The sequence below is a fragment of the Ovis canadensis genome, chromosome 2 (assembly GCF_042477335.2).
Source record: "Ovis canadensis isolate MfBH-ARS-UI-01 breed Bighorn chromosome 2, ARS-UI_OviCan_v2, whole genome shotgun sequence".
Classification (NCBI taxonomy): Eukaryota; Metazoa; Chordata; class Mammalia; order Artiodactyla; family Bovidae; genus Ovis; species Ovis canadensis.
The window spans coordinates 84,642,883-84,656,235 of record NC_091246.1 but is presented as its reverse complement, the minus strand read 5'-3'; the positions used below and the strand labels follow the sequence as shown (position 1 = coordinate 84,656,235).

General features: G+C 37.9%; 1 protein-coding gene across 6 annotated transcripts in view; it reads right to left on the bottom strand.

Annotated features, from left to right (window-relative positions):
• CCDC171 (coiled-coil domain containing 171) overlaps positions 1-13,353 on the bottom strand; it is a 345,827-nt gene that overhangs the window by 195,200 nt on the left and 137,274 nt on the right. For all 6 annotated transcript variants that reach the window (XR_011254379.1, XM_069576620.1, XM_069576618.1 and 3 more), the window contains 2 exons: positions 12,836-13,340; positions 10,858-10,974 (listed from right to left, as the gene is read on the bottom strand). Coding sequence is in view for 5 of the 6 variants with exons in the window: in XM_069576620.1 (XP_069432721.1) it covers positions 10,858-10,974; positions 12,836-13,340 (622 nt within the window). In the remaining variant the exon portion in view is untranslated. The remainder of the gene's footprint in view (positions 1-10,857; positions 10,975-12,835; positions 13,341-13,353) is intronic.

Sequence of the window (13,353 nt, the reverse complement as noted above, 5' to 3'; positions counted from 1 at the left end):
CACAGGGTACAACCAAAATAAAGTTTTTTACAAAAAAAAAAAAAGGCACTGTATAACTGCCTTCCTCATTCATTCATTAAACAGCTAGCAACAGAGCAACTCATATGTATGAAGATACTGTGCTAAGCAATGTGGAGATGGGATCTATAACACTGATTAAAAATCAGTAGCTCTTGTTTCTATCAGTGTTATTTATAAATAATATATAGATATAAATGACCAATAAGAGGAGTACTCAAAAACATACCTTGACTTAGACAAATGCTATTGAGGGGAATGATTATCAAAAGCAGGGGGTTATTGGTCATTTTTGTCCCATATACACCTTTGGTAGCCTGATAAAACCTATGGGTCCCCTTCTTACAATAATACTTTTAAACATGTTAAGTTAAAATATACAGAATTACAATGAAAGCAAATTTCATTAAAATGCAGTTATCAAATGATTTTAAGGTTCATAAGATCCAACCTGTCAATTCTAAAGGAAACCAGTCCTGAATATTCATTGGAAGGACTGATGCTGAAGCTGAAACTCCAATACTCTGGCCACCTTATACAAAGAACTGACTCATTGGAAAAGACCCTGATGCTGGGAATGATTGAAGGTGGGAGGAGAAGGGGATGACAGAAGATGAAACGGTTGGATGACATCCCCGATGCGATGGACATGAGTTTGAGTAGACTCCGGGAGCTGGTGATAGACAGGGAAGCCTGGTGTGCTGCAGTACATGGGGTCTCAGAGAGTCAGACACGACTGAGCGACTGAACTGAACTGAATGTATTAGATATAAGATAATATAAAGTGAAGTCGCTCAGTCGTGCCCGACTCTTTGCAACCCCATGGACAGTAGCCTGCACCAAGCTCCTCCGTCCATGGGATTTTCCAGGCAAGAGTACTGGAGTAGATTGCCGTTTCCTTCTCCAGGGAATCTCCCCGACCCAGGGATCGAACCCAGGTCTCCGGCATTGTAGACAGATGCTTTAGCATCTGAGCCACCAGGGAAGTCCTATTTATAATACAGACTAAGTAAAATTAATATTTTAAAATTAGCATATGAAAGTTGTTGCTTAGCCATACTAAGAACTTTGACCTATGAGCTGATCTTTATGAAGGCATTAAACATGTCAGGCTCGCATCAATTTTTTTTTTATATATTTAGAAGTGATGAAAATCCTAACCCACAGTATATACTGCTACAAATGTAATTAAAGTTCCTATAGTTCACTTTACAAGGCAGAGGTAGGCAATTCTCAAAAAATATTAGAATACACCAAGGCTTTCAAATTCTTAACATGTATACACTACTATATATAAAATAGATAACCAACAGTGACTAATAATTGTATAGCACAAGGAACTATACTCAGTATTTTGTAATAATCTATAAGGAAAAAGTGATAAATAATATATGTATAACTGAATCTATTTGCTATAAATCTGAAATATAACACTGTAAATCAACTATATTTCAATGAAAATTTTTTTAAAATCTATTGTGGAAAGTTTTTGTTCGAAATTCAGTGAGTTCATCTTTGGCTAAGTCAATCTATTCAATAAATTTATACCACAAAGTTAAAAAGATTGTGAATCTATGATTCGCATTAGATGCTATGAAGACAGAAGGAACTTAACACTTTTGAAAGAGTTCTGAACTGTTTCCAAGTGCTTACAGGTTGCTCTTTCAAAGAAGTAACAGAATTTTTTACTTAGGGAATCCTGGAATGCAACACAGAATGAAGAACATAGAAGTAGTTGTTCATCCATCCACTGGATGTACTTGGTGTAGTCCTGTCCTCAAATGTGGTCAGCTGCACTGCATTCGGAGAAAGCGATGGCACCCCACTCCAGTACTCTTGCCTGGAAAATCCCATGGATGGAGAAGACTGGTGGGCTGCAGTCCATGGGGTCGCTAAGAGTCGGACACAACTGAGCGATTTCACTTTCACTTTTCACTTTCATGTGTTGGAGAAGGAAATGGCAACCCACTCCAGTGTTCTTGCCTGGAGAATCCCAGGGATGGGGGAGCCTGGTGGGAGCCCGTCTATGAGGTCGCACAGAGTCGGACACGACTGAAGCGACTTAGCAGCAGCACTGCATCACTATCCAGCTATACATAGAAGACTGATAACAAACCATGTGTGTGATAATCTATTACTGATCACCAAAAGATGAGCATAAACAATATCTAGAGATAGTTGTAACAACTATATTGTAATTTTAAAATAGCTGTGACTTTAATTAGTAACTAAGTCACCATGCTGTTAATATTATCATGGTCCATCATCACCATGCATAACTGAAGGAAATGTTGAAGTTCATTAACGGTTAGTAAATGTTAGTCGCTCAGTCGTGCCCGACTCTTTGCGACCCCATGGACTGCAGCCCACCAGGCTCCCGTGTCCATGAGATTTTCCAGGCAAGGATACTGGAGTGGGTTTCCATTTCCTTCTCCAGGGGATCTTCCCAATCCAGGGATCGAACCCAGGTCTCCTGTACTGCAGGCAGATTCTTTACCGACTGAGCTACAAGGGAAGCCCAATGGTTGGTAAATCAAGATGTGATTATTTTTCATTCACGTCCATTAATACTCCCCCTCTGAATTCTATCCATGGACCATTTTGAGAAAGGTTCTGTGAACCCCAGATTAAAGAATATGCATGCAGTTGAGGAGACTCAGGTGCTGTCCCTGTGTTGGGAAGATCCCCTGGAGAATGGAATGGTTACCCAGTGCAGTAGTTTGGAATTCTGTGGGTAGAGGAGGATGGTGGGCTATAGTCCATGGGGTCACAAAGAGTAAGACACGACTGAGCGACTGACACACCTTATCTAATAAATATACTACTCAATCATAAATCTGCATCCTTGAGCCTCTACTTTTCCATCAGCTTAAATAATAAGGAAGCCACATCCCTGGATTACTTCACTCTAAAAACTATTATAATATGCTCTCAGATTTCACTGAAGATAAGTAACACTAGCAAGAAAAAAAGTTCTGTATCTTCATGAAGCAGCTTTTAAAGATATAAACTGTGAGGTTATTCAATATTTCCAATATGATAATCCATGTAATAAATTCCTCTTAGGGTCTAGTGGGGAAAAAAAAAAGTTTGCATGTTTGGAGACATAACAGAGCATCCTATATCTGGGGAACAGCAAGCAGCTCAGTTTAGCTGAACTGTAGGTTTATTAATGAGAGTGCAGAGAGGCGAAACTATACAAAAAAATGAAAATCAGATCAAGAAGGGTTTTGTATACCAAGCTAAAGAGCTGATTCATAAACTAAGAAATGAAGACTAATACTGCTGTTGATACAAAGACATGTGACAAACCAAGCACTGCCAGCATGCAATAACTCATTTAAACCCTTACAACAGCCAATGAGATTATACAATTATTACTCACTGAAAATAAGTGATGAAAAAAGAACAACAAAAATGGCACATAGGATAGTCTGGTCATATTGAAATATACACACAATTTGAAAGAAGTACACACAAATATTAATCATACTCTCAGAGAGGGATTACAGAAGCTATCCTTACTTAAAGTGATATTTTATAAATACCTATACACTGCCATAACTTTTTTCTGGAACAAGGTGGGGGTTTAAAATATTTTTAATACACATGTATTATTTTAGAATAGATCTGAAAGGAAATTTTTTCTTTTGTTCTTTTACAAAAAAATCTTAGAAAACAATTGTGCTGCTTTGTTAGACAGTATCTGGATATTCAATCAAATTTTCTATGGTTCCTAAAAGTTTCCACAAACTATCTGTAAGTTGCAAAATATGTTAAAGCTTCATATATGTTTCTTAAAATAATTTTGACCTTGTGAATTATTTTAACTAATAAATATACTCTATGGAAGTGTGACACTGGAATTTGACATGGTCACGAACACTTCCAAAGATACTTATTCAAAAGTGTTCTTAAAAATGACAGACAAATAAATTTTAATTTAAAAAAACAAAATAGCTGTTCATCATAAAATCCTTTCAAATTTTCTGTACGCTTGAAAATTCTCAAAATGTTTGAAAAATATGGGGAAAAGCAAACATAATCATTTTTAAAGCCACAAAACACAAGTCTCCTTCCTTCAAAGGAGACACAAGTAGCTTAAGAGTTAAAAATGATCCCTGGTCAGGCTGTACTTGTTTGAGATATGAATGACATTAGGTGTGTAACAAAATTCTGTAAATTACTTCTCACACTTCACTGTGTATACAGACCATCTTTTTAGAACGCACACTCTGGCATGAGATTGCGCTTCTGGCATATCACTGTTAATGCTGAAGCTGCTGGTCCACAGCCACACTTTGAGTGTGGCTCTTCAACCCTTCGACACATCTCTGTACTCTTTGTTAGGATTCAGTAAAGTCTTTAAGTTTTAAAACATAAACCAATAACTACTTGCTAATACAAATATCTTCACTTGCTGCTTTGAACTTCCTAATATGAAACCTCAATGTTGTGCCAAAGACAGCCTGGATTTCTGAGTTTTGAGTGGAAGAGCTGCTATGACCTCTACAAAGCTAACGCAAAGTATACAACAAAAGAAAGTTGTGAGTAGTGATAGCAGGGGCATGTATATCTGAGTCATCTATCTTCCAGATAATTAAGATTCACTTATAATTGAAGTATATAACAAAATGCATGAACATTCTATTCATAATCAGTTATACCTGTATTTATTCAGAGATATTTCAGAGCAAATCAGCACATTTGTTTATATGTTGAGAAATATGCTCGGTCTGAAGAAGTTACATTAAAAAGCTGAGCTATCTATAGGGTTCTTCAGTCCATTCCTATCATGATTGATATCCTAGCCCTTCAGTGGAAGTAACATTCTCCCCTGTTTGAGGTAAATGATCTCTTGCAGGCACACCATTTGGATACCTAGAAGAGGCAATTTATCTCAAGTGGGCAAACACTTTAATGAAGGCAAGAAGGTTGCCACCTGTCCAGTATTTGCAGAGACAACATGGAAACCGGGGTCTTTGCCCACTGCCTATAAATATACTGTCAAAGTTTAAGAAGGCAGTAGGGCCAACTACCTTTAGCAACCACTTCACTTTCTGAGTAGTGAATTCAAGTCACCATTGTTGAACCTATAGCTTCACGAAAAGGTATACAGTAATATACAGGTTCCACTGAGACATCAGGATACAAAAAAAGAGATAAAATGACAATTATTGGAAAATGACATACACAAGGGACTTGCAAAGATGCATTTACTCTAAATAACTATGAGCTAGGAATTTTCGATGGCCAAATTTTACAGATACAGATAGTGAGAACGAAAAAGGATGAAGTGATTTTCCCAATGACACACAAGCAGTAAGCAGTGGAACCCAGATTCAAATTCAGAATTCAGGTTCCTAATCAATATTCTATTATATATCCAACATGTTTAATTTTCTCTCCTATAAATAGTTAATAGTTTAATTCAGAACTCACTCTAAAAAAGATAAGCACCTAACTTTCTAAAAGAGTACTGTACTGATACATTTAAGCTTTGAACAAAGATAACAGGAGAAGCAATAACTACTGTTTAATATATTAGAAGTTACTACTTGGTATTGCCATACAGGTACTAGCTTTCCTGGAGCTAAAAAGAAAAAAAGTGAAAATGAATGAAATAATGCCATTTGCCACAACATGAATGGAGCTAGAGACTGCCATACTAAGTCAGTCAGAAAGTCAAATATATGATATCGTTTATATGTGGAATCTAAAATAAGATACAAATGAACTTATTTGCAAAATAGAAACAGACTCACTGACACAGAAGATAAACTTATGGTTAGTAAAGGGGGAGGGGGAGGGATAAACTAGGAGTTTTGGATAAGCAGACATCAGTCATGTCCGATTCTTTGCGACCCCATGGACTATCTGTCCATGGAATTCTCCAGGCCAGAATACTGGAGTGGGTAGCTGTTCCCTTCTCCAGGGGATCTTCCCAATCCAGGGATCGAACCCAGGTCTCCAGCATTACAGGTGGTTTTTTCTACCAACTGAGCTACCAGGGAAACCCAGATATGAACTACTATATATATAAAAGAGAGAAACAACAAAGATCTACTTTATAGCACAGAGAACCATACTCAATATTCTATAATAAACACTAAAGAATATGAAAAAGAGTATATCTGTGCATGTGTGTATATATATATGAATCACTTTGCTATGTACCAGAAACTAACACAATCAGTTCAGTTCACTCGCTCAGTCGTGTCCGACCCTTCATGACCCCATGAATCGCAGAACGCCAGGCCTCCCTGTCCATCACCAACTCCCGGAGTTCATGCAAACTCGCGTCCATCGAGTTGGTGATGCCATCCAGCCATCTCATCCTCTGTAGACCCCTTCTCCTCCTGCCCCAATCCTTCCTGGCATCAGGGTCTTTTCCAATGAGTCAATTCTTCGCATGAGGTGGCCAAAGTATTGGAGTTTCAGCTTTAGCATCAGTCCTTCCAATGAACACCCGGGACTGATCTCCTTCAGAATGGACTGGTTGGATCTCCTTGCAGTCCAAGGGACTCTCAAGAGTCTTCTCCAATACCACAGTTCAAAAGCATCAATTCTTCGGCACTCAGCTTTCTTCACAGTCCAACTCTCATATCCATACATGACTACTGGAAAAACAACAGCCTTCACTAGACGGACCTTTGTTGGCAAAGTAATGTCTCTGCTTTTCAATATGCTATCTAGGTCAGTCATAACTTTCCTTCCAAGGAGTAAGTGTTTTTTAATTTCATGGCTGCAGTCACCATCTGCAATGATTTTGGAGCCCAAAAAAATAAAGTTTGACACTGTTTCCACTGTTTCCCCATCTATTTCCCATGAAGTGATGGGACCAGATGCCATAACTAACACAATACTGTAAATAAAAAAATAACAGTGATGCCATCAACACATAGTCCTGACAAGTAATATGATTTAAATTTTTAGAATGTTCTTCAAAAAGAAAAATTAAGAGAAAACAAAGAAAAAGAGTTCTAAGAAACATTCTTTCATTTCCGAATTTTCACATGTACCAGGTAGACTTTCCCAAGATTCTGCCATTTCAGTGTCCCACATGGCTAAAAGAATCAAGACACAACTCACAGTGTTAGATGATTCAAGGGACAAAGAATTGATTACAAATCAAAGCTGAACTGATATTCTTGATACCTGGCCTAGGATGAAAACATCCTACTGTAAATTGGTCAAACAGATGATGGAATGTCCAACTGCTATATATTTCCCAGATATCACAATCACTCTCTAGAAGAATATTACCAGAAATAACTAATGGAATAGCATGTGAGCAACTTGCTTGCAAGCCATTTAGCAAATATAATTCTCTGTTGTGTACCTGCAACTTTTCCGTAAGTCTGAGGCTGTTTCAAAATAATTTTTAAATGAAGACATTAAAAAGCATGCAGCCTATGATATCATTTATATCACTTATCAGCCTGTTAGTGGATGGATGAGTGGGTGGAAACTCCAAGAGACGGGAGGGAGGAAGGAAGGGTGAGTGGATTGAGACAGATTTTTTCTTAATCCTTATATGTATACTAATTCATAACAAAACTATGTTTTAACAATTGGAACTGTAAGGGGTGTGTAAATGGCCTTGAAATTTTAAGATAAACTAATGTATTTTTTAGTGTATTAATTAATGCAATAAATCTAAATAAAGACCAATACTTGAACTAAGAAAGTTAGTAAAATAGAAAACAAAGACAAGTAAGTGCTTTACAAATTAACTCATTTAGTTCTCTAAACAATTGTGAGAAAAATAATCCTATTCCTACTTTACAAGTAAAGAAACTGGGGAACAGAGAGTTTAAACAACTTGCCCATGTCACATGGTGAGCATGAGTCAGTAACCAAAATCAGGAAGAATACATACTTAACCCTACACCATGTTGCCTCCACTGTATAATAGCACTTAAGCAATTTTAGAACAGAAAATTAATAATTATATTTTAAAAAATGTATACAGGAGACATGTATGTGTTCATGTTCATTAACACAAGATGCTGCTTTAATGCTGAGATAGGGGGTAAGGGAACAACAATTTTTTAGCACCCACTATACATCAGGAAGAAAAGTTATGACCAACCTAGATAGCATATTGAAAAGCAGAGACATTACTTTGCCAACAAAGGTCCACCCAGTCAAGGCTACGGTTTTTCCAGTGGTCATGTATGGATGTGAGAGTTGGACTGTGAAGAAAGCTGAGCGCCGAAGAATTAATGCTTTTGAACTGTGGTGTTGGAGAAGACTCTTGAGAGTCCCTTGGACTGCAAGGAGATCCAACCAGTCCATTCTGAAGGAGATCAACCCTGGGATTTCTTTGGAAGGAATGATGCTGAAGCTGAAACTTCAATACTTTGGCCACCTCATGCGAAGAGTTGACTCATTGGAAAAGACTCTGACGCTGGGAGGGATTGGAGGCAGAAGGAGAAGGGGATGACCGATGATGAGATGGCTGGATGGCATCACCGACTCGATGGACGTGAGTTTGCGTGAACTCTGGGAGTTGGTGATGGACAGGGAGGCCTGGCGTGCTGCGATTCATGGGGTCACAAAGAGTCGGACACGACTGAGCAACTGAACTGAACTGAACTGAAAGACTGTGAGGCCTGGTAAAGTTAAGTAACTTGCCCAACTTCACACAACTAATAACTAGCAAGACTGAATTATAATATCAAGGTTCACATTGATAATTTTTGTACTAGTTCAATAACAATTATCTGCCTGGGCCATATCCTTTCTAATATTCTTCAGTACTTTGATACACCTATTATTTTCCATCTCTAAGCAACCCTCATTTTTCAATTCTCTAAGCAGTGTTCTTTTTAAAAAGTGTTAATTTATATATCTATTTAATTTGGGGCTGTGCTGGGTCTTCGATGCTGTGTGAGCCCCCTCTAGTTTCGAGAGAGGGGGCCACTCCCTAGCTGTGGTGTGCAGGCTTCTCATTGCAGTGGCGTCTCTTGCTGCGAGGCACAGGCTTGAGGGCAGGGGGGCCCCAGGAGTTGCAGCGTGAGGGCTCAGCAGTTGCAGCTCCCAGACTCTAGAGCACAGGCTCAGTTGCGGCACACAGGTCTAAATGCTCCATGACATGTGGGATCCTTCCGTATCAGGGATCGAAGCCATGTCTTCTGCACTGGCAGGCAAATTCTCCAACACTGAACCACCAGGGCAGGCCCCAAGTAGTGTCTTTATCCAACAACATTTAAACCTTCCCTAAAGTAAGTTTTCTTGAACTTGCTATTTTTTTTTTGAATAGTCAAACAGTTTATTATTGCAGCCAAAATCTATAATAAACCTAAATGTCCATTACCTGGAGAACAGATAAATAAATTCATACGTGTAGTATATTTATACAATGAAATATAATAAGCAAAATTTTAAAACTGCAAACAATAAGTGAATAAATCTCACAGACACTATGTAACAGAAGCCAGATATAATGGGTACTTATTTATGTACCCAAGTAGTGTTCTTTATCCAAGAACATTTAAACCTTCCCTAAAATAAGTTTTCTTGAACTTGCTATTTCCTCCAGCTAGAGGTATACCAGGTTCTAACATCAAAGGCAGCTAGTTCCTGAAAGTAGGCACACACTTACAAACACCATTCTTGGTCTACCTTCCACTTGATAGTTCTTACCTATACTTATTGCTACCAATATTCTTAAAATATATTTATGTACACTTTTATTTCAGACTCCAAATCCAGTGTGTTGAGGTTTTGCCAATATATTAAAATATGCATATTTCTTACCAACACTTATGGCAAAATCTAAAAATAATCTTTGAATCATAAGTTTTATACTACAGGAGCCTAGGTTTTGAAGTTTGAAATCACAATAAATGATCCATATTTACACAGAAGAATTGTTTATAAAGAATTTTTAAAAATCCCAAATTATTTCATTAATACTTAGTATATTTTATTACACAGTCAAGTATTAAGAAGTCTGCTATACTTTTTTTTTTACTATTAATGTGGCTGAAATGACCATAATTAGTCCAATGACAAAGCTTAAGCAGTAGGTAACTGTATGTTACTCTTTTAGTGCAGAGAAATCAGTTTTCATTAAAACTTTCACACAAACAAGTCACACAATTTGCCACAAGAAAATAAACTTGAATTTTAGACCTTTGGAAACTGCTGGCTATTGGTGGTTTCATCTAGTGGAAAAGAGGAGACTATTCATATTAACTCAAGGTGGTACAGTGGTAAAGCTTGTCAATGCAGGAGACACAAGAGACACAGGTTCAATCCCTGGGTCAAGAAGATCTCCTGGAAGAGGAAAAGGCAACCCACTCCAGCATTCTTGCCTGAAAAACCCCACTGGCAGCAGAGCCTGGTGGACTATAGTCCATAGAGTTGCCAAGAGTTGGACACAATTGAGCACACACACACACACAATTAAACAAACAAACAAAAAAACACACTGCCGTATGAGAGAGGAAAATTTTCTACTGATTCACTTATTATTCAATTGTCTGAAATTCACAGCCGGAAACAGAAGGAATACTAAAACATTTGAAAGAACGTTATCAGCAATTCTTAATAAAAAAGCTAACGATGAGCTTTCCATAGGAAAAGCAGATCCTAAGGGGGAAAAACAGGTGGATGTATTCACCATTTCTCCATAAAGACAAAATAATACATCAAAAATTGCATTAATTCACTACTTCATTAAATATAGGTTTAATCATCTATCTGAGTAAAAGAAAGATAAAAACAAATACATTTTCTTCTTTGAAGGTTTATCAGAATTTGTACCAAAAGGCATTCCTGGAAATTTACTTTTGTATTTTCCAAGGACATAAAAAAAGGGAATCATACCTGTTTTACTAATAGCTTCCTGTACTTCAGCCATGGAACTGATTATTGCAACAAGAAGGTCAGTACTGGTGAGCCAACTGAGAGCTTGCAAACAACGTAACTGCTCCTTTTGATGTTCTACAAAAATAGAAAAAATCCATTATGCAATGCTACAAAAAGTATTAAAATTCATTTAAAAATTATGGGAATGTTTAGCTATTTAAGAAATAGAACAAAAATTGTACATAGAACTTCACCTAGTATGCTGCTGCTGCTGCTAAGTCGCTTCAGTCATGTCCGACTGTGCGACCCCATAGACGGCCGCCCACCAGGCTCCCCCGTCCCTGGGATTCTCCAGGCAAGAACACTGGAGTGGGTTGCCATTTCCTTCCCCAATGCATGGAAGTGAAGTCGCTCAGTCGTGTCCGACGACTCTTAGCAACCCCATGGACTGCAGCCCACCAGGCTCCTCCATCCATGGGATTTTCCAGGCAAGAGTACTGGAGTGGGGTGCCATTGCCTTCTCCATGGAGAAGTCTATAATAAATGTTAGATTTATTGACTCTATTTATATATATAATGGTAATAGTAACTGACATCATAAAAAAGAGAAGAAAACTTTCTTTAGTTCTACTTATATTATTTAATAGCTTACTTTTGAAAAGTTAAAAATTGAGATAATTGTTGCCTCAGAATAGTCACGCATTCCGGGACTGACACATAGACACTACGATGTGTAAAATACTATGTGCAAAATATGTTTCAAGATGCTTGCTCCTTGGAAGAAAAATTATGACTAACCTAGACAGCATATTAAAAAGCAGAGACATTACTTTGCCAACAAAGGTCTGTCTAGTCAAAGCTACGGTTTTTCCAGTAGTCATGTATGGATTTAAGAGTTGGACTATAAGGAAAGCTGAGCACCAAAGAACTGATTATTTTGAACCGTGGTGTTGGAGAAGTCTCTTGAGAGTCCCTTGGACTGCAAGGAGATCCAAGCAGTCCATCCTAAAGGAAATCAGTCCTGAATATTCATTAGAAGGACTGATGCTGAAGCTGAAACTCCAATCCTTTGGTCACCTGATTCAAAGAGCTGACTCATTTGAAAAGACCCTGATGCTGGAAAAGATTGAAGGCAGGAGAAGTGGACACAGAGGATGAGATGACTGGATGGCATCACCGACTCGATGGACATGAGTTTGAATATACTCTGGGAGTTGGTGATAGACAGGGAGGCCTGGCACGCTGCAGTCCATGGGGTCGCAAAGAGTGGGACACGACTGAGCAACTGAACTGGACTGACTGATGTGCAAAAGAGCTAGCTAGTGGGAAGCTGTTGTACAGTGCAGGGAGCTCAGCTCAGTGCTCTGTGGTTAGCTAGACCGGTGGGATCAGTGGGTAGGAGGGAAGTCCAAGAGGCAGAGGGTTTATGTATACATACAGCTGATTCACAGAAGAAACTAACACAACATTGTAAAGCAACCATACCACGATTTAAAAACAAAAAAAAAGGAATAGTCAAGCATTCAAAAACATGTTTGCTGTAAACTCACATTTGCTCCATTTTTATTCATCAATAGATTTTTAACTCTGATCATTTTATACTAACTCAAATGAAGTGAAAGTAATTTATGCTACTAATTAATTTTAAATAGGGCAGAGTTTCTGGATTGACTACTGAAAAATCACTGTACAAACTCTTCAATTTACTGTGAAAAGAGCACTGAAATATAACAAAGCCATACAAAGTTGAAATTACATATACTTGCTCCCTTGTTTATATTTTAATGTTTACAACAAAAATCAAAACCTAACTGACATATACATATACAGTTATTCTTATACACATATATATCTATCGATACCTATATATGTAGATATGTTACATGATTTGACATTGTAAACGATTTTTTAAAGTCTTTGCATAATGAGCCAATATATTCACTTCGGATGTCACTTATGTTCAACTTAAGATTTTTAAAAGCCCAAATGATCTTACTTGGAAATTTATACTTGTCTTTGAGCTCTCCTGTACACACTAAAACGCCTATGCCTTCTCTGAAACTCTCCATCCAGGTAAAAAGAGAGACACACGACTGGCCCAAAATCTTGAGTCTGTTTGCTGCCAAAATTGCAATAACACCTTTCCGGAATACACGTATCAATCCTTTGAATGTTTTTTTCTTCATCTTGGCTTCCTCTTGCTTCTTTTCTTCTACTGTTGACAGAGCCTGGGCTAGAGTTCTAACTTCCAATTTTAACAACTCAAAGGTGTTGACCTGCTCCTGGAGAAAATCTCTCTGCGTAGATAAGGCGGATGATCGGCTGTAGAGAGGATAGAAGGCGCCAGCCATCAGTGCACAGGCTGCCAGTAAGGAGGTCTTTTCCCTTTTGGTCTGGGATAACAAGTTTTTGAAGTGGGAATTTTCAAACACCAATTGTTCGTGTGACTTCTCAATACGGTTCAATTTTTCCATATTTTTTTCAGCAATTTCTTGAAATTTCTAAAAGAAGAGA